The 21,370-nt window shown below is 48.6% G+C and overlaps 2 protein-coding genes across 3 annotated transcripts in view; one reads left to right on the top strand and one right to left on the bottom strand.

The window, feature by feature from the left end:
* The window catches only part of LOC123035108 (zinc finger protein 271-like), a 29,145-nt gene extending 26,431 nt beyond the window's left edge, over nt 1-2,714 (top strand). Inside the window, exon 5 of the mRNA XM_044452990.1 lies at nt 1,908-2,714. Coding sequence (XP_044308925.1) covers nt 1,908-2,631 — 724 coding nt within the window. The 3' untranslated portion in view covers nt 2,632-2,714. The remainder of the gene's footprint in view (nt 1-1,907) is intronic.
* Nucleotides 2,715-5,239: 2,525 nt separating this feature from the next.
* Nucleotides 5,240-13,427, bottom strand: LOC123035101. Of its 2 annotated transcripts, none has more exons than XM_044452977.1 (7): nt 13,393-13,427; nt 12,202-12,712; nt 11,354-11,477; nt 9,729-10,310; nt 8,411-8,491; nt 5,553-6,868; nt 5,240-5,465 (listed from the first exon to the last, which is right to left on the bottom strand). In XM_044452977.1, exons 2-6 carry the CDS (start codon nt 12,535-12,537, stop codon nt 6,399-6,401), a joined length of 1,593 nt encoding a protein of 530 aa, XP_044308912.1. In that variant the 5' UTR covers nt 12,538-12,712; nt 13,393-13,427; the 3' UTR covers nt 5,240-5,465; nt 5,553-6,398. The 2 variants fall into 2 exon arrangements, with proteins under 2 accessions (XP_044308912.1, XP_044308913.1); XM_044452978.1 differs by having other exon boundaries at nt 8,411-8,488.
* Between the last annotated feature and the right edge of the window lie 7,943 nt (nt 13,428-21,370).

The raw sequence follows: 21,370 nt of genomic DNA, 5'->3' as shown, positions 1-21,370 counted from the left end.
GGGTGGACCTGTATGCAAAGGGGGACTAGCGAACAGATGAACTGATGACAAAAAATGCTAATGTGTATTGAGCTAAAGCTAGAGATTTCATGCTTGCAGAATCTTACAAAGCCAAGAGAGCATCAGATAATCAGCAGCCAGGGGAAAGTGGGTGGACTCAGGAGAAATGGACATGGTGGAAAGCCCCAGTTTGGGACATCAGGTGTGCAAGATTTGGCCCATAGGCAGGAGATGCTGCACCCCTACGGTAAGAAAGGCTGGGAGAAAGAAACGCACTGTGGCCAGGTTCAGACAACCCACATTAAGAGGTGGTTGCTTGCCATTGAACTGTGGGTTGTTGCTGAAATGCAGGTTGTCATGTTGTGTAAAGCTAGCCAAGATAACACACCATGGTGATTGCCCCTTAGTTACAGCCCACCAACAAACCATGAGTTCTTTGAATGGATCATTTGTGGTTAACAGGCCATGAGTTACTAGAGAAGTTGGGTCCTGAAAAGATATCCCATGCAACCCACACCCAGCCAACTCAACTCAAGCTTCCACATAGCCTGAAGCTCCTGATCTTGCCTAATCTTGGAAGCTAAGTAGAGTCAGGCCTGGTTAGAATCTGGATGGGTGACTTGAGCGTATGATTCTATCTTCTTGGAGAGTCTTTGGACTAGTATAGCAGAATATAAACAAACAAATATGATTGTTGTTGTAAACCACCCAGAAAGCTTCAGCTGCTGGTGGTATAGAAATGTTGATGGTGCTGGTGCTGGTGCTGGTGATGATGATATCTGCACCCAGGTAATGATCTGTTCACATGTCTTGGCAGGCTTTGACTTAATTCACCTGCGGGGCTCTGTAATGCGTGCTGGACATCAGTTCACATAGTCAAGCCACAGATGATGATGATGATGATGATGATGATGATGATGATGATAACATTTCTATGCTGCCCTTGCCGAAGCCTCGGGGCGGCTTACAACACAATAAGATACATTGAAATACAATAGAACATAATAAATTACCATTAAATACAAAAATACAAAAAATACACTGAGTTACAAACATAATAATATAAAATTAAAATTATCAGTATAAAATAAGTAAATAAATAATATAGGAGGAGAAAAGAGAAGGAAGAAGAAGTTGCCCTGGCCAGGTCATATATTTTAACAATTAAATCCGTTTCCAGAGTTAAACAACACACACGGGGCTCCATGTGGAGGCATTTTTTTGCTTGCGCATCATCTTTGAAAGTTGCCCTAATGTCAGGTTTGCCTGTTTCCAGCAGATGCTGAATGGACTCATGGCAATGAGGACAAGGAGGAGGAGAAACCATATCTGGAATTTCTGGAGCAAGTACAACCCCAGGTGTTGTCCACAGGAAGAATTTCTTGGTGTCGGGAGAATGGAGGAATTTCTTCACATCAGCCTGAGATAGAACAGCAGAACCATTCTGAAAACCAAGAGGGTAGACCTATTTTCCCTTTGGGAGGTGGCAAGGACTTCGATGACATAGAAGGGAAAAGGATCTTTAAGAGCAATGGGCAAAATTCAGGTGTGGTAGATGAGAAGACCTTTAGTCAGAGTGTGGGCCTTATTTCTTATCAGAGAATCCACACAGAAGAAAAGCTGCATAAATGTTTGGTGTGTGCAGAAATGTTCACTTTGAAATCTAACCTTGTAGCCCATGAGAGGGTGCATATGGAAGAGAAGCTGTATTCCTGTTTGCAGTGCGGGGAAAGTTTTGGCACGTGCTTAGACTTCACTCAGCATTCAAGAACCCATTCAACGGAGAAACCTTACAAATGTTCAGAATGTGGAAAATGTTTCCGCCACACCTCCTCTTTCACCAGTCACCTGAAGAGTCATGCAGGGGAAAAGCTGTTCAAATGTGTATGGTGTGGGAAAAATTTCAGCACCCGGTCAGACCTGATTAGGCATGAGAGGTCCCACACAAAGAAACCTTACAAATGCCCAGATTGTGGGAAAAGCTTCTGCCAGAGCTCACAGCTTATAACTCACCAGAGCATTCACACAGGAGAGAAACCTCATCAATGCCTTGAGTGTGGGAAAATGTTCAGTAGGAGCTCGCACCTTAATGGACATCAGAGAATTCATTCCAGCGAGAAACTATATAAATGTTCTGATTGTGAAAAAACTTTTAGTGGGAGGTCCCATCTCTATAGGCACCAGAGAATCCACACAGGAGAGAAGCTGTTTAAGTGTTCTGTGTGTGGGAAATGCTTCTGTATGAATTCAGACCTCACTGCACATGAAAGAATTCACACAGGTCACAAACCCTACAAATGTCCGGACTGTGGGAAAAGCTTTAGTCAGAAGCAGCATCTGACAAGCCACCAGAGAACCCACACAGGAGAAAAGCCATATGTTTGTTCGCACTGTGGCAAAGGCTTCAGTGTGAGCTCCAACCTCAATACACATGAACGCACCCACACAGGTGTGAGGCCCTTCCAGTGTTCTGACTGTGGGAAAAGTTTTAGTCAGAAATCACACCTCATTGGCCACCAGAGAATCCATACAGGGGAAAGGCCGTATTTGTGTGTGGACTGTGGGAAAAGTTTTGGTTCAAGTTCAAATCTTATGGCACACATGAGAACCCACAATGGGGAGAAACCATAGGAGAGTTCCCAATAAAATTGGAAAGAAAAACTTAGTAAAAAGAACAACATCAATCTAAACTGTCCCTCCTCCATTTACGTTTATTTGCCATGGTTCAGATTTAGATCCTGTGAATGCTAAAGAATTAGCATTTTAGAGTTTTAGAAAGAAAAGAGTAAGATGTAACATGTTACTTGTTTGGCATGTTGGTATGTCATTGTTGCTGCTGGTGTTAAGGCAATAAAGTTTATGAAAGATGTGATCCTCTCCATACTCCTTGGTTCCTGTTCTGGGCCTTCCTGTAGAACAGCAAACTGATGGGCATTATCTTTGTATGGCGTAAGGATAGGGAACTGCCATCTCATCCAACTCCCACTCAAGAAGTTCTCCTGACCTTTTGCAGAGGTTCATAGAATCACAGAATAGCAGAGTTGGAAGGGGCCATGAAGGCCACCGGGTCCAACCCCCTGCTGCTGCAGGACACCAGGTTACACCATCCCACTCAGGTGGCTGTTCGGTCCAGTTTCCCCTTGAATGTCTCCAGTGTGAGAGAGTCCACCACCTCTGTAGGCAGCTGGTTCCACCATGTATTGCTCTGACAGTGAGGAAGCTTTTCTTGATGTTCAGCCTAAGCCTGGGTTGTTGCAACTTGAATTGATTCTGCATGCTACACTCTGGTATCAGCGAGGAGAGATCTTGACCTTCCTCTTGGTGACAGCCTTTGAGGTACTTATAGAGGGATACCATGCCCCCCCACCCCAGTCTTCTCTTCTCAAGGCTTAACATTCATTTATTAAAAGCTTTTATATACCATCCACTACAAGCATCTCATACCCATTTCTCCCAGTCTCTCCTCATAGGGCAGAGTTTCCAAGCCCTGGATCATTTTTGTTGCCCTCCTCTGGACCTTTTCTAATCTTTCTGCATCTTTCTTAAATCTTGGTGGCCAGAACTGGACACAGTATTCCAGATGGGGTCTGACTAGTGAAGAGTATAGGGGAACTACTACTTCTCGTGATTTGAGAGTAATACTTCTGTTAATGCATCCCAAAATGGCATTTGCCCTTTTGGCGGCTGCATCACATTGTAGGCTCATGTTTAGCCCATTGTCCACAACTACTCTATGTTTCTTTTTCAGTTCTGTTGAGCCATGTATTCCCCATCATGTATAGAAACATAGAAACAGAGCAGGTCAGAAGGGGCCTCCCAGGCCATCTAGTCTGACCCCCAGCTCCAGCCAGCTCCTCTCATGACATGTTCTGCCTCTTCTCTCTCCAGCTGGGATCTTCCAAGAAAAAGAGCCCTTCTCCAGCATGTTGCATGGAACCCCCGTTTGTCTCTGGTCACTGATCAGCCAGAACAGCAATGTAAGGCATTTAAACTATAATGACTCTATTAGGCTTTTGAAGCGCAAATGCTACTCAGTTTTAGAACTGGGCTGTCCTTTGTGTGCCTGAAGGCTGTTGCCTGGAGCCTGTTCCTGAGGGGGGGGGGCATGCTGGTCTTTGGAGGGCCTTGAACTCCCCGCACTATTCAATGAACCCATCCTTCACTGCGTCCCACTTCTTCCTAGCACTCCAAGCAGCTGCTCTTGCTCTTCCTCATCATGGCGACCCCTTGCTTGCTTGACAGGGGGAGAGCCAGGGAGCGAGGAGGCGGGGGCATCTGCTGCCCCTCTTCCTCATCAGCATTTTGTCTGGGCCAGAGCAAGAAACACACCCGTTGCCATGGGAACAAGGAGGTGCAACTCCAGGGGGGCTTCTGTCAATGGAGGCCTGCCAAGGCATGGACCCTCAGCAGATGCTGGCCATACCAACCAGGATGATAGCCTCACTCCTCCCCAGAGACACACCACAGTTATGACCATTCTCCTGGCATCAGGAGTACTGAGCCTCAGTGGAGCTGGCTGCTCAGTAAATGCCGGACTCTTGACGAGGGGCAGGAGATGTTGCCCATTTTTGTCTTCTGCTCCACCCACTTCTGCAATTCAGCCGCAAAAGCTTTTCCAAAGTGCAGGTTGAAAAAGCTGCATCAAACCTGCACCACGGTCTAGTTTTGGTCTTGATGTCTTGGAACTGTTGGGAAATTCAAATAAATGTTTGTAGGAAAAGGTTGCTTATATGTACCTTTGTTATAAGATCAAACCTGCGGTATCCCTGAGCCTCTGTCTCAGAAAGTAGCGCTCCCGAGATGCCTCCGCAAGGAAGTTGATCCCTGCCTATTCTTTTGCTAACAGCAGCAACAGCTGATAAAGCTGCCAGGTTAGTTTTCTAACACCATTGCAATCACCCTCATTTGCATGCCAAGACCCACAATAATCCCTGCCTTCCTGATTTATTATGCCAATATTCTGTATTCACCAGTGCTATGAAGTCCCCTCTGCAGATCCCTCCCATTCTTTTGACTGTGTTCCCCTTATTTCCTCATCACCTGCCCTGCTGATGCGTACATGTGACCCAGAACCTATGAAACACTCTGCATTTGCTCTAAAAGCTTACAGTTGGTCTCAGCCTCTGCCTGGGAGCATCCAGTCATTAGTTTACTGCAGGGGGCTGGCCCAACATCATATCTGATGAGCATCACAATATACCATCAGCGTTTAGTCATCCTTTATATCAATATTTGCAGATTCAGAAATAATTGCTTGGATTTATTTATAGTCCACAACAGGCAAAGCTGGCCAGCTCATTTCTCTTTCCAGTTCACTTTTGACAAAATAAACCCTTTAATTAGCATGCAACCTGTCACAGATCACCTCAAATCAATAGTCTTTTTTCAGTTCCAATGAATTTCTTCTCTCCCTCTTGGAGAAAAATGGCAGCCACCATTGGCTCCACCAAAAGGTGGATTTTTCCCTAAATGCAAAAAAAAAAGGGGGGGGGAGACTGGAGGTGATCCAGCATGTGGGAAAGGTTAGGATTTGGATTAGGATTCTCTCCCACTGCATTCCCCCTTGAAAATCACCCCCTGCCATGAGTCCAAGCTGTACCCCTCCAGCCCAGGCCTAGCAACAGCTCCAACCCCATTGACAGCTTTTAAAAAGCGATGTGTTTTTAAGCTTTCTTTTTTTAGAAAAATCAGCTCTTACAATGATTGTAGGCTGAGGAAACAGCACTGGATTCAGCTCCCTCTCTGGTTTGGGGCCCAGACTTGACAGTTGTCTGGGAATATCTCACAAAGGGAACACAGATGTGTGTCAGCCACTCACAAAAGCAAACAAACAAACACAAAAAAGGTACCAGGTTCACACCAACCAAAAAGCCACCTGTTCTGACCAGTAAACCAATACCTTCAACAGCCTTGGATGCTTAGGAAAGGGCTTTGGGTCTTCACATTGTGCTTCTTCTCTAATATATTCTGAGGTCAAGCAATGAAAAATAGGTTCTGGGGCTCTGCCACCACCCAAGGCCAAGCTCACCACTTCAAAATCGTAGCTGTCATACTGATGGTGACCTGCAGGTTCTTGGTAAAAAACAAAACAGACACTGAATCTGCTAAAATGTCAGGACATGACAAGGAAGAATTTTTCTTAAAAGGAAAAGAAATAAGGAAGCATTTCAGTGTAAGCTGGCAAAAACGGAACCAATTAGCAACAAAGACTTCAGAAAGACTTTTCTGACTTCGGTAGATGTTAAAAGTGAGGCCTTTTAGAGATCGTTAAAGAAACATAGAAAAGAACAAGCTGCATTTTCGACTTGGAGGGATGACTCCAAACGTGTTGACACCCTGAATAAAAAAAGAGCGCGCACGACTCCTCAAACGGCAAGCGACCCGTGCACAAGGGGCGGTCAGGGACCGAAGTTTTGAGGCCTCCTCCTGCTGCGGGCCCTGGGGGTCAAAGGCCTCCTGGGAACGCCCAGGTGAGAAGAGGAAGGGCCTGCAGGCCGGTGGTTCGCCTGCCCGATCCGCGGAGGCCGCGCATGCCGAGAGGGGGCCGGAGAGAGGGCCGCCGGGGCAGAGGCCTGCTGCCGAATCAGCAGCTCCAACAGTTCTGTCTGGCGGTGCATGATGGCGATGATTTGCCCGGTCCCCACGCGGTCTTTCTCGCGCTCTTCCAGGTCCGTCTTGGCGTAACTCTCGAGGGCAGACAGGATCCTGTCCGTAGCTGTCTGAACCCTCAGGTCTGCCGCTCTTGCCAGTTCCAGGGCCAGATTGTTCCGGGTCTTTTTGTGCCGATTCCGGAGGTTGGCGAGACGTTCGGCGGCCGAGAGGCCCATCGGGCCAGGCAACGGACTGTGCGAAGGGCTTACATGCACATCTGAAAGCGAACCAGTGTGGGGAGAGAAAGAAGAACGAGGGAACTGAGACACTGCGAGGGATTCCCACCAAAACGTTAATCCTATAGGGATGAACTAAACTTTTCCATACTCGGGGCGGGTAACGTCCTTCAGGCCAAGGGTCAAATTGAGGGGGCTGCACTGCATTGGGAGGAAGGGCCAAAGGCAAAAGGGGTGGAATCAAATTACCAAAGAAATAACTCTGAGCTTTTATTTCCACAAAAGGCCTTTTATTCCACTATTAGGCCTTAAGAAAGGAATTCCAAGCTCTGAGAATGGGGGGAAAGAGTTGGGAGTTTATCAAACCACTAGCGGTTTGAGGGGTAGGTGGGGCCAAGGGAAGGGGGGGTGGCCACCTGGAAGGCCCAGACCCTAAAAAGAGCCCTACTGGATCAGGTCACAGGTCCATCTGATCCAGCATGCTGTTCTCACAGCGGCCAACCAGGTGCCCCCAAGCAGGGCTGGAAAGCAATGGCACCCATGTTCCCCAGCAGCATGCCTTTGATCATGGAGGTGGGACTCAGCCATTAGAACAAGTAGCTTTTGATAGCCCCCCCTCCTCCGTTATTCCCCCCACTTCCCTTTTAAGGGTGTTAGATCTGGCATGAAACAGGCCAAAGGGATTGAAAAAAAGCAAACCAGCAACATTTTTTAAGAACATGGCAGGCAAGGCTGTAAACATATTATTACACGTTTAGATGGAATGCCTTGGACCTTTGCAGTACTTAGTTAGAACAGTGCTTTCCTCGTTCACCTCATCCTCTGCCTTCCCCCCTTTCTGGAACAAGCTCCCCACTGAGGCCCGCCTGGAGCCAACCTTACTATCTTTTCAGCACCATGGCAAGACCTTCCTCTACCATGGGCCATTTAATGAATTTATTCGGGGTTTGTCAGATGCTTAAACAGGTCCAATCAGGCTGTATCTTGTTTAAGCTACTGGAATTGTATATGCATGTTAAATGTGGGTTGAAATTTCTCTACGGCAACTTCTTCCATTTTTATAATGTGGAGTATTTTAATGGATTGTTGTAAACCTCCCAGAGAGCGTCAGCCGTTAGGTGGTATAGGAGTCAAGTAAATAAATAAACTCTGCAATATTTAATTCAGATCTGAATAAGTGCAGCATGAAGGGCAAGAAGAGGAGTACAAGCCCTTTGTGTAAGGGGAGATACCCCGGGAAGTCACAGCCTCCTGGAACAGTAAAGTTGGAGGGACCACTAAGGTCATCAAGCCCAACCCCCTGCTCAGTGCAGGAAAGCATCCACCTGCATCATTTCGTTAGCACAAATGACACATTGCACCAGCAGAAACCAGATTCTCAACCATGTGCAAGAGGAGAACACAGGGAAAGTTCTCTTTCTGCAAGGAGTTTTGCCAATGCACAGAAAGTCACTCAGGGCACTTCTCCTAGTGCTTTTGGGGATTGTGGAATGACGCCACTGCATGCTGCTCAGGAGACAGAGAGTAGCTAAGCAAGAAAAAGAGAGGTTTAATCCCATCCAGGGTAGGATTCATCCCTTTACCTGCTGTGGATCCGGTGGGGGCTGGACTACCGGGGATGCTGGAAGGGGCTGATGGCAGGTTGCTAGGAAGACAGTCAGCTTCTTAAAAAAAAGGCCCAAGAGAAATGCATTCATTTATGAGTATATCAGGGCTGACAAAATCTTTTTCAGCCCAAGGGCTGAGTTCTATTTCAGAGAAACTCTTGAAGGTTGCCCAACAGCAGTGGGAAGGACCACAGGGGGAGAGGGTCGGTATGACCCCCCACCCCAAATCCCATGGTTACTGGTTTATATTGGAAGCATTCCTGCCGAGAGGTACGTGTGGACACAGGTCCTGCCTCTACACGTCTGCAGGGCAGGGACTTGCCCAGTGGGGCATTCTGGGAACAGCCCGATCCAACTTTCTGCAGGCCTGATAAGGGGGAAACCTGCAAATGAGGCTTGGGGTGAAACTCGCCGAGCTTCCTCTGCAGCTCAGCTCAGTCTCAGAAAGCGAGCCGAGTTGAAAGGAAGCCTGTGGAAAAAAGGGTGTACAACCAGCAACCAGCACAAGGCGGGTGCCGTGCGTGCAGTGGTTCTGTGAGACTCAATTCCTGCTGTGCGAACACCGGGCCCTCACTCCATGATCTTGGGCTCACAGTGTGACAAAGAGGGCCTGAATCCAGGGAGCCAAACCTGGGGAATCCAGTGGATTCCCCACACAGCCTTCATGAAAATTGCATCTGCTCACAAGGATGTAGCACTGAACCTTCTGCAGCTTCCTTCCCTGGCCTGGCCCATCTTTCACGGAGGGAAAAAGCTCTCATCTACATTCAGCAGCTGTCAAACGGGTACATGAATGGCACCTCCAGCCAGAGACGGAGCAGGTCATGGTTGGCACCAAGGGGAGGCATGCTCAGGAACAAGCTCAGGCCCCGAGATGCACCCCCCACTGTGCCTCCCTAGAAGACAGTAGTGGTGAGATAAATTTGTTGGTTGGTTTATTAGATTTATATCCCGCCTTTTCCTTTCTTAAAGCCCTCCAAGTGGCTTACAAAGCATCAGCTTCCTTCTCTCAATCTTATCCCCACAACAGAAATTTAATAAACAAACAAACAACAACCCTGTGAGGTAGGTTAGGTGGAGAGGAATTTCCCAGAAGTTTCTAGCTCTGCCTTTGGCCAGCACGTTGGCTCACTCAGGCTGGGCCCCAGTTGAACAAAGGTTGCCGGCCCACAGCCCGTGCCCCCTGGCTGACCCACAAACTCAAGCCTTTCTCTGCAAACCAATTAAATTCTCTCTTTACAAGGGGAGAATGAAAAATGGGCCCTCTCTGGAACCACACCAACGGGGTACCTACGCACAGCCAGCCGAGGGATGCCCATCGGTGCCTCAGAAGTCCTCTCCATCTTGAACCGTGTGGAAGGACAATCTGCCGAATCCATGAGTTCAGTGGAAAACTGAGCAGCCAGGTCAGAGAGGTGCTGGGGCTTGAGGTAGCCCCCTGAATCTTTGCGGAGGCCCCTATCCTCTGAGGCCCCCACTGAAGCATCAGGTCCTTCTGTCTCCTCCTGGAGCACGAAATTTGGCATCCTCCCAGGGTGGCGGGACATGCCAGAATCCAAAATGCGATCCAACTGGTCATAAAAGGGGCACGTGACATTGCGCTTCCCAATGGAGTGGCTCTCTTTCACCTTCTTGTAATCCCGCCGCATCGTTTTCGTCTTGGTACGACATTCCTGCGCCGTCCGCTCGTGCCCTCTCTTGCCCATCTCGTTCGCGATGACCTGGAAGGTGTCCATGTTCCGGTGGCTACTCTGAAGCACCTGCTGAATTCTTTGCTCCCCCCAGATATCCAAGAGGTCGACGACTTCGGCATATGACCAGTTGGTGCCACGGCGGTTCGTCTTCCGGAAATTGTGCATCGGAGTGATGGAACTATCTGTTTCCAAGAAGAAAGGAAGGGGTATGTGTGTGTGGGGAAGCCCTTTAACTAAACTAACTGGGGAGCTGAACACTTTCCAGCCCATTAGGCCAAATTCGATTTCAAAGAAGCTCTTACGAGCCATATTTCAGCACTTGCTGACAAGTGTGAGGCTAAAATATTAAAAAAGCCAGCATATTTTAGCCTAACAGCTAGAAACTACGAAGCAGCATTTTCTCCTTTTAGGATGGGGAAAAACATGCCAAAGTTGGAAAACATCAGCCACAGGGGAAAAGTGGACATGACTGTCTGGATAATTGAATTTGTGAGGTTCTACATCACAGTTCTAATAGTAAATCCTATTTAAAACCCCCCACTTGGGTTTGGTTTCACTTTTCCTCTGATTCTAATGTCTCTTTCTTTTCCAGTGCACGGAACTCTTCAAGGGGCTCTGAAGTCTGAAGAGCTGTTGATATAGTTATTTGAAATTATTTATATACCACTTCTTATAAAGCTTATCACACTGTAATTGGAACAAACCACATTGCAATAAAAACACGCTAAACTGAAGCCAGAGCACAGCCAAAATCAAAACACTTTCATAAAAAGCACTTTTATGAAGTGCTTTAGTGGCACTTAGAGGCACTTAGAAAGCACATGTAAAGTAGAATAATTAGGTTTTCAAATATCCGGAATATCATACCCCTCCCCAGACTTTTCTGGGAACACGCATCCCTGCAAAAGGAATGGATACCCAGGGGCCTTTGTAAAAGAAATATTCTAGGAATTTTCATAGTGGGGGAAATACACAACCATACTTTAGTTTAAAGCTCAAGCTGCTAGTAACTGAGCTTCAGGGGAGACATTACAACCTTATATGACAGAGAAAAGAAGTGCATCATAATGAGGAAATCAAAGGACAGGGGCTGAGCTAACCAAGTTTGCTCTTTCATAGAGCAGGAATGATGGTGTTGGAAGAGTAGGATAAGATTTGCCAAGACAGCTAGAATATGGAATCGGACAATTTTTCTGCCTTGTCTCGGGGTCAATCAAAAGCTTACCGAGTGAACCAACCTCCCTCTCCAGTCCTTGTCCAGGCTCCCTGTGGAGGTGGTGCCACCTGGCCAGCAGGGTGTGATCATCTTCTGGGGAATGGACATCCATCTCCTCAAACCCAACCGGCACCTGTAGACGATGAAAAGGGCCTGGTTCACACGTGCAGTAGAGTCTCTGATTTGCTATGATCTCTGCATCCTGCCTTTCTACCATGGCCTGGGTGGCAGCTCACCAGAGCCAGTGTCAAGGGAAGACTTGGCCGGGCTCTTGCTTGAGGGCCACACTGCAGGAGGGGCCCTCCTCTGTGCCACCACAACCTTCTTGCTCACACACATCTCGCTCAGATGCCGTGATCCCCTCATTTCTGGTCTGTGGCTCATCGAGCGAGCGAGTGGTAGCCATGTTGAGAAAGAGAACAAGGAGTCAGAGCAACTGGGGGCCAGGGTGGCAAGGAAGTACACCCCCTGTGGGACGAGACCCACTGAGGATGTCTTGATCAAAGCCCCTTGAAAACCTGGAGGGCGGTCTGCTCCAGAGCCATGGGGACCTCAGCAGGTGCTGCCCCGGGGCCTTTTCCTGCAATGGTGCATTGGGGACCCTGTCGTCCCAGAAGCCTGACAGAGCCCACTGCAGACATTAATTAATTTAATTAATTATTAAATCAATCATTAAAATTAACTATTAAAACTATTATTAAAATGAATTAACAAATCTATTACAACAAATTATTAAAATGAATTAATAAATTTAATTATTACAAATCAATTAATAAATTTAATTATTACAAACAAATTAATACATTATTACAAATGAATTCTGGCTGTAGGCAACACCCACCACTTCCTGAATTCACCTGCTGTTCTTGTCTCTTCCCTCCTCGTTGCCGCAGCACGAACTCCTCCAGTTGCTGGGGGTTCCCCCATCCCAAATGGGGGGACCAGACAAGCTTCAGGGGCTCCTGGCCGTGGGATCCCCAGGACTCGGGCACCTCCTCATCGGGCTCCTGTTTCACATGCTCTGGTGTGACCCATCCCAAAATGTCCGTCAAGCTCCCGGCCTGGATGAGCCGAGGACCTTTGGGCACTCTGTCCCCATCTTCTTGGTCGTCCTCCATTTTTATCTGTTGCTGCAGCCCATGATCCTGGGAGGCCTGTAACTGGATGTCAAGGTTGGTTTGCTTGACAGCCATTTCGTTCTAGGGCAGAGCTGGCCTAGCCTTTTGTTTGTGGAAATCTCTCCTTTGCTGCAAACATGGGGCAATGTCAGGTCTGCAGGTTCATCTTCCAGGGTCTTATGGGTAATGCTACCAATAATTCAGGATGTTCAGATAAGCAACTGTTGATCTCACACAAGAGTTTGTGTCCCTGTGGGAGAGACAGACACAGTAAGATGTAGGGAGAGAATGTTAGAAAAACATAACCACATCGGCCTTGCTCACAAGCAAAAATAACTAAGAATTAACAAATTTGGGGTTCTGGGGAATGAGGCAGTATCTCTTTCTTTCATTATTATACCATTTCTATACTCCCCAATGGTATAGTCAAGGCTGTGGTTTTCCCAGTTACAATGTATGGCTGTGAAAGCTGGACCATAGGGAAGGCTGAGCGCCGAAGGATTGAGGCCTTTGAATTGTGGTGCTGGAGGAGACTCCTGCGAGTCCCTTGGACTGCAAGGAAATCAAACCAGTCAGTCCTAGAGGAGATCAACCCTGACTGCTATTTCGAAGGCCAGATACTGAAGATGAAACTCAAATACTTTGGCCACCTAATGAGAAGGAAGGAAGGACTCTCTGGAGAAGAGCCTGATGCTGGGAACAATGGATGGCAAAAGAAGAAGGGGGCGGCAGAGGATGAGGTGGCTGGATGGAGTCACTGAAGCAGTCGGTGTGAGCGTGAGTGGAGTCCAGGGGAAGGTGGACAGGAGGGCCTGGAGGAGCGTTGTCCATGGGGTCGCGATGGGTTGGACATGACTTCGCGTCTAACAACAACAACAAAATTCAATATTAAAACTTGTTAAAATATTGATTAAATAATAAGGTCTTAACCTGGCGACGAAAAACATATAATGACGGCGCCAAAGAGGAGCGCATTCCACAGTTGGGGAGCCACCGCAGAGAAGGCCCTCCTCCGGGTACTCCGTCTCCTAGTATCTTTCACAGAGGGTTCTCGGAGGAGGGCTTCTGCTGCCGATCTCAGGGGGCGGGAGGGCAAACAGGGAGGGCCGGCGCCAACCCGTGAACGTGCGAACGGTGCGGAGAGAATCGCACGGAACAGCTGCGCAGCCTGGGTTGCGCAAGACCTGTCCCCCGCGCCATAGAAATGCACCCAAGAAAAGCCCCCACTCAGCGCACGAGCTGCTCCTTTTAGGAGCAAGGCAAGCCGAGAGCGACCACGGTCCGCTTCTCCGCTTGCTTCCGAGGAAGAGGAGGACGGGCAGGGGCGGAGGGGCGGCTCCGGCCGGGGGCACTGCTGACCGGCGCCTCTCGGCGACCTGCGCAGCGCCCTGCGCGCCCCCCGCTTGCACAGCTCACGCTGCTCCCCCCGGGAGAGGCGTCGGGGCAGCGCGGAGAAGGGCTTGCGCCCGCCTACCACGCCGGCTCCCCGCGGATGCGCGCAGGGGCGTCTCTTGCCCCGCTCCACCAGGAAGGCGCTGTCCCGCTGGGCCACTCACGCCGCCCAAGGGCTTCTTTCTTTCTCGGGCTCTCTAGGCGAGCGGGGCTCCGTGGATTTAACCCTGTAGAGCCTCCCCCGTGGGGAGAAGAGCCGCCGAGTCGACACGGGGCGCGTTGGGCCGCGGCTTTCGCAGCCCCGCGATGCGCGGAGCGGGCAAAGCCGGGCCAGGGCTTCTTCGCGCTGCGCACGATCACACCGGGGCGCGAGGCGCAGCGGGGGCCGTGGGTCTGGATGGCTTCGAAAGGGGACGGGAGAAGGGCGCCTATCGCTATTCCTCATCATGGCCACGCTCAATAAGCTGATGCACACCCGTTGCTGGGGAACGTGGGTGGAAAGGTCGTGTTGCACTCATGTGCTCCTTATGCGTTTTGCAGCAGCACCTCTCTGGCCGCCGAATGAACATGATGTGGGACCAGACAGACCTTTGCTCTGATGGAGCCCATTTCTTATTTTCTTCCTTACTGATTCTCTCTCTCTCTCTCAATCCCCGGGATTAGAGGCAGGATGCATACCAGTTGCTGGGGAGCATGGTGTGAACACAACGCCGGAGCAGCTGGCCTTTGCTCCGAAGCGGCAGGGGTCGTCTGTCCGCGGATGAGTGCAAACCCGACGCGCCATTCCCTCTTAACTCAGCCGCAGTAAGAAAGCGCTCTGCTTGCATTTGCAGGACACAAAACTCCACCCTGTAAATGAGCTGTGCGATGTGGAGCTGTTCTGGAGCAGCCCCTCTTGCGCCTGACAGCCAGTCCTTCCCCCTCACCCTTCCCAGTGGCAGAACCCATCATCCCTCCTCTAATTTAGGGGCTGTGGCAATCCGCCACTTCTGCCTCCCCCGCTCAAAGTGGCAGTCGGGGCAGCTCCTTCAAAGGCCCCAAGTACTAGGACTGAAGCAGCTGCCACTGGTTTGCTGCCCATGTTTAAAAAAATTAAAATGCCAGTACAGACTCGTAGCAAATATTTTATTTGGATTTCCAGAAGTACACAATTCTGATCGTCCCAAATGCACTGTCCTGATCTTTCTGTTTGTCCTGGATGGTGCCTCCTATCAAATTACAGGAGGCTCCATGGTTCCATCCATGGATTCTGACAAAGCAAGGCTTCAGGTAAATTAACAGGTTGCTTTGCTTCTCATTTGACAATGATAAAATGGTAAGCATCCCACAAAAAGCAAAGCTGTGAGATCTTTTCTAGTGAAAGAGAAAGGCTTGAGATAAAAAGCAGGATCCTCTTTTTCCTTGGATCTAAGTCCGCTTTGTGTCCTCCACATCTTTCCACCAAAATTTTCCCCAAATGCACTCAAAATGCTCAGGAAAGAAGAAAAGTGAACAACCTATTTCTGGCTGCACTGAATTTTGAGTTGTCAAAACTCCGTATTTGAAAGCAGTGTTTTCTTTTCTTTTTTTTTTTTGACAGAGACATATACAACCATGAAATTTACATGTCCTTGCCAAAAATCCCATTTTAAAAGCAAGTCTGAGTTAAAAGGAAGCCATTACATTTAGATACATTTCTGCATTTTTTTAAACTGTCAGGGGACTGCAGCAAAAAGGAAACATGAAAGTGGGAGAACAGTTAATATCTCCTCTTTTGTTGACGTTGGAGGGGATGGTGAAATAATGAACAACTGAAAGACGTGGACTGGCTTGTGCGATCAACAACTCACCATGGGTGACGAGCCACAGTGCATAGTTATGTTGTGCAAATCTGGACTGCTCCCCACAAGTTGGCTTGTTTGTGAGCCACAAGCTACCTCAAGAACCCATGACCTGTTCCAGGGGTTGCTGGGCCTCAGGTGGGTTGTCATGTTAGCAGCAGACACCCCCCCCCCCATGGGCTGTAGTGAACAGCAGATGACCCACAGGGCAAAAGCTGCATAAGCCCCTCGTTGCTTCGCTTGCCTGGGGCTTCCACCTGTAAGAGCTGCTCCACTGACATCCAAGCAGCACTTGCACTGGCCCTTATCCACCAGTGGCAAAAGGTCCAATTTGCCCCACAGGGTCAGCCACACACAGCGCTCGGTCCTGGATGCCTTGTGCTTCTCCATCTTCCCAGCAAGATGCTTCAGGTCTGTGACTCCATTCTGAGTCCAAGCTGCCTTGCCCCCGAACAGCAGACAGACAGAGCTAAAAAGACGGCCTTTTATTTTGCTGCCACACATCCAGACCTGTTGGTGTACCCATATGGGATGAACCACCATGGACACAGCTTTCCTCATTTGCAGACTGCTAGCCTGTCAGGACAGCTGTGTCTGGTACTGTTTTCTTGATTAGTAGCTGATCAGTTAAAGTCAGGCTGGAGTTCGCTTGTGCAGTGTTCATTGTAATCCTAAGTCACTCTGGAAAGAGGACAAAGTATTGTTTGGCTACATTCTCACAATCCTGAGAAAATTTGTTGTTTAGTCACAAATTCATGCCCAACCTATCAGGCCCCATGGATGACATTCCTCCAGGTTCTCCTGTCCTCCACCATCCCTTGGAGTCCACCCAAGCCCACACCCACTGCCCCAGTGACCCCATCTAGCCACCTAAACCTCTGCTGTTCCCTTCTCCTTTTGCCTTCAATTGTTCCCAGCATCAAGGTCTTCTCCAGGGAGTCCTTCCTTCCCATTAGTTGGCCAAATTATTTGAGTTTCATCTTCAGTATCTGGCCTTCTAAAGAGCAGTCAGGGTTGATCTCCTCTAGGACTGACCAGTTTGATCGCCTTGCGGTCCAAGGGACTCGCAGGAGTCTCCTCCAGCACCACTGTTCAAAGGCCTCAATTCTTCGGTGCTCAGCCTTCCTTATGGTCCAACTTTCACAGCCATACATTGCAACTGGGAAAACCATAGCTTTGACTATACAAACTTTTGTCAGCAGGGTGATGTCTCTGCTTTTTAGTATGCTGCCTAGATTGCTATAGCTTTCCTTCCAAGAAGCAAGTGTCTTTTAATTTCTTGGCTGAGAAAATAGTAAAGTGCAAAACTAGCACAAATTCTTCTTCTGTGAAAGAAACATGATGAAATACTACATTCAGCCGCAGTGCAGTTCTATACATACTTGCATGTATGGGACTACAAGGCATCTGCATGGAATGTTAGCCCACGGACGGAAAAATGCTATGCAGAAAGCAGAAAACCCTAATGTGGCAGCACAGATACAGAAACACTCTGCAAGACCATCAATTCATCAATGCCAGAAAAGTGTTCTAAACACTAACAACTAAGTTAAGAAATGGTTAAGGAACTGGGTCAGCAAACCCACTGATTTTACATGTGTGAAACAACCTAAAAGCAATTTTGCCCTGTAGAATTTGTCTTTGGTAAATGTGTCTGTGGACTGGCCCAATGGACAGGAAAACCTTAGTAAATATCTAAATAGGCCATGAGGACAGGAAACTGCCATACTATTATCTAAAGTGGCTGCATCAAAGGGAGCAATTTTGCCAATGCAAGAGAGCAAATGGTTCAAAAACCTCATTGGGTCAACACAAAGGAGTAATAGATTTTAAAATAATAATTAGAAACACAGAAGAGCACATCTTAATTTGGGCCACACAAAAGCAACGTATTTTTACTTTGACTTTCTATAGCCACCCTACAAATAAATTTAGTTCATTAATCAAGCAAGGGGACTGCAGGTGGCGCAGTGGTTTAAACCACTGTGCTGCTGTGCTGGTAGATCGAAAGGTTGCCGGTTCGAATGTGCACAATGGAGTGAGTTCCCGTTGCTCCATCCCAGCTCCTGCCCACCTTGCAGTTCGAAAGCATCCAAAGGCAGGTAGATAAAAAGGTACCACTTTGGTGGGCAGGTCATGCACTGCGGTGTTTAGTCATGCTGGCCACATGAACACATGGAGACTGTCTGCGGACAAACGCTGGCTCCCTCGGCCAGGAAACGGAGGTGAGCACCGCCCCCTAGAGTCGGGCATGACTGGACTTAATGTCAAGGGGAAACCTTTACCTTTACCTTAATCAAGCAAAGCAGTATGTCACAAATACATTAAATTTATGAACCAAATGACAGCTGTACCATGTGCAGATTTAAAGAAAGCATCATTCAGCAACAAGCACATGCAACAAGTAGCCTTGCATTACACACACAGCTGAACGGGGCAATTTTTTGTCACACACATCTAAGATGCCCAATTCCCTGTGCCTGAACTCTTTGTAACCTTGCTGAGGCCTCCACCCAAAGAGCAACTTTAACCAAAGAGCCAAGAGACCCCTCCAGTGGTCAACTTACAGACGAAGTGGGTAGACAGAGATTAACCGTTGTTTTGGTGTGCATGAATGAAGTCCTAGCGCGATAGGAAGTCTTTAGCTGAAATTGCATTGTTTGGAATTGCGCTACACAACGCTACACAACGCTTACTGGGAAGAGAGGGATAGGCGCTTGTCTGCCCGCCCTGCCTGCCCGCCCTTTATTAAGGTAAGTGTGGAAAGTGGCAAATTCGCATGCCCTGCCTTCAAAGGAAAGACAGGCAGAAGGAAAGATCAACGTGTGGATGGGGAGAAATCAAGACGGCCAATGACGGATGGCTTGGCTCGCATAGGTATAAAAGCATGTGAAGAGGGCTCGTCTCCTTCGGAAGAGCGGGCCGCTCTGCACCGCCGCGGGCGCGCTTCAGCGAGGCGCTCTCCTGGTCGACCTTGCAGGGAGGTTGTTTTCCCTCTCGCGGAGAGACAAGCGAGCCCGGCTGACGGGGGGCCGCATCCCTGACGACGAGACGGATGCGACACGCCTCCGCCGCGCCCGCGCAGCCGGGAGGACCGCGCTCGGAGCAAGCGGGCGGTCCCAGGGCGCCCCGGTGCCGGCAGCGAGCGGGGCGGGCCTCCCGCGAGAGCCCCTCCTCGCCGCCCTCCTGCTGCCGCGCAAAGGAACGCAGCCTCCTTCCACGCGCATTGGGCGGTGTTCGGGCAGTCCCGCCCCTCCTGCGACCGTATTGGCTGGACATGCCCGCCCCGTCGGCGGCGAGTGAAGATTTGTTTTTAACTTGCGTTCAACCGCAGATTGGCTGCTGCCGCACCTCTTTCCTGCGAAGGTTTATCCGCACCCTGATTGGTCGACCGCTCTCAACTTCCGGAATCAAACAAGAGAGGCCCGCTTTCCTAGCAGCCCTTCTAGGAATATGTAGCTGTGTACTCTACTACTTTAACCTTTACTTAGCCGTCCTGCCCTTTTGCTTTACCAGGATGATTTCAATTATTTGTTTAATGTCCCGCCTTTTTTCCTTCCCAGGAACTCAAATCATTTTCCTCCTCCTCTTCCCCCCTCAATCTTCTCCCCACAGCAACAACCCTGTGAGGTAGGTTCGGCTGAGAATTTGCGACTGACCCAAAGTTACCCAGTTGGCTCCATGGCTGAGTGGGGACTAGAATCCAGATCTCCGAGTCCCGAGCTCCTAACCACTACACTTAACTACTAGTGCTTGCTGGCAGCGCTCTTGGCTGTTTAAGGGTTGCATGGCATGCGGAAAGTCCAGCACATAAAGTTGCAGAGCAAAAGCTGCACCTGTTGAATTTTTGCCAGTTACACAACTCTCTGAAGGCCTAGGAGTTCAGAGGGAAGGAGCCATATCATCTCCTGTTGAGTTTTGCTTGCTATGCAACCCTTTCAAGGTCCAAGAGTTCAACAGGTTACATTTCAGCAGTGGCAGAGCAAAAGCTGTTCCTGGTGCACTTCTGCCTGCCTACATAAAGCCTAGCAGCTTAATAAGGTGACATTTTGCAAAGCTACTTATGTAGAATTTCTGCTGTGCACTACTTTAAACAGTAGTGCACAGTACTCTAAACAGGACATCTAAACAGGTGAGATCTTTCCAGTAACAGAAAAGACTTAATCAGTCAGATTTTCTGTGTTGCACAGGTGTTTAAAAGGCCAGAAGCCTTGAAAAGATCCAACAAATAAAGTCTTACAGGTACCACACCTGTCCAGCCTGTTCTGTTATGTGCCATCAAGTTACTGATGGGGACTCTATGAGTGAAAGCCCTCCAAAATGCTCTGTTCTTGACAGATCCAGTCAGCTCTTCCAAGTTCAAAGTCATGGCTTCCTTTAAGGAATCAATCCATCTTGTATTTGGTCTTCTTCTTCTGCCTTTGACTCTCCCTAGCATCACTGTCTTCTGGGAGTCTTTCCTTCTCATGATGCGTCTGAAGTAGGACTACCTCAGTTTTGTCATTTCTACTTCTAAGGAAAGCTCTGACTTAATTTGATCTAGGACTCCCCTGTTTGTGTCCATCCAGGGTATTCACAAAGCTCTCCTCCAGCACCATATTTTGAATGCATCAAAATTGTTCCTCTGTTTTCCATCCTGCCTACTCAGAGTAAAATTCCCTTTTCCCACAGCTGCAGTGTACTCTACATGGGGCTGGCTTGGAAGACTGCTCAGAAGCCCTGTTTATGCTTAATGTGTCAGCCAGAAGCTCCAGGCATAGAAGTGCAGAACTGACCAAGCCCAATTCAAGACACTGTGTTGAATGTATAAAACCCTACATGGCTTGGGACCACATGCTTACACAGGGACCATCATCAACATGTGAGGCATTCCTTCAAGTGCTATCACAAGGGAGGCCTTCTTGATGGGGCTCCTCCAATCATTCTATATTTATTAGATTTATATGTCACCTTTTTTCTTTTTTTAAAGAATTCAAAGTGGCTTCCCTCATTCTTCTCCTGCTCTCAGTCTTATCCACACAACAACCACCCTGGGAGGCAGGTTGGGCTGAGTGTGTGACTGGCTCAAAGTCACCAAGTTGGCCCCATGGCTGAACGGGGACTAGAACCCGAGTCCCAGTCCTGTGCTTTTAACCACTACACCACACATGGCATGATCTCCTCACTGCAGCCTGCTTGGCACCAACACTGTGAACTTTTTGCACCAAGCTAAGACTATCTACTCTCAAGCATTTGAAGGCATATGATGGGATGTAAGCTCTTTTATCAGGGACCAGTTGCTGTTTCATTGAAATAGCATCTATCTGTAGCTTAGGCTGTATTTCATTTTTGTAGCTGTGTATTGCAAAGAGATCAAACCAGTCAATCTTAAAGGAAATCAACCCTGACTTCTCTTTAGAAGGCCAGATACTGAAGATGAAACTCAAATACTTTGGCCACCTAATGAGAAGGAAGGACCCCCTGGAGAAGACCCTGATGCTGGGAACAATAGATGGCAAAAGAAGAAGGGGGCGGCAGAGGATGAGGTGTCTGGATGGAGTCACTGGGGCAGTGGATGTGAGCTCGGGTGGACACCGAGGGATGGTGGAGGACAGGAGAGCCTGGGTCACAATGAGTTGGACACAACTTTGTGACTAACAACAATTGTAAATTGTTGTGTTTTAAGAGCGCCCGAAAAGCCCTGCTGGATCAGACCC

The sequence above is a fragment of the Varanus komodoensis genome, unplaced genomic scaffold, assembly GCF_004798865.1.
Source record: "Varanus komodoensis strain SLA01 unplaced genomic scaffold, ASM479886v1 scaffold76, whole genome shotgun sequence".
Classification (NCBI taxonomy): domain Eukaryota; kingdom Metazoa; phylum Chordata; class Lepidosauria; order Squamata; family Varanidae; genus Varanus; species Varanus komodoensis.
Note: the sequence above shows the minus strand (reverse complement) of the source record. Positions and strands in the feature narration are given on the sequence as shown.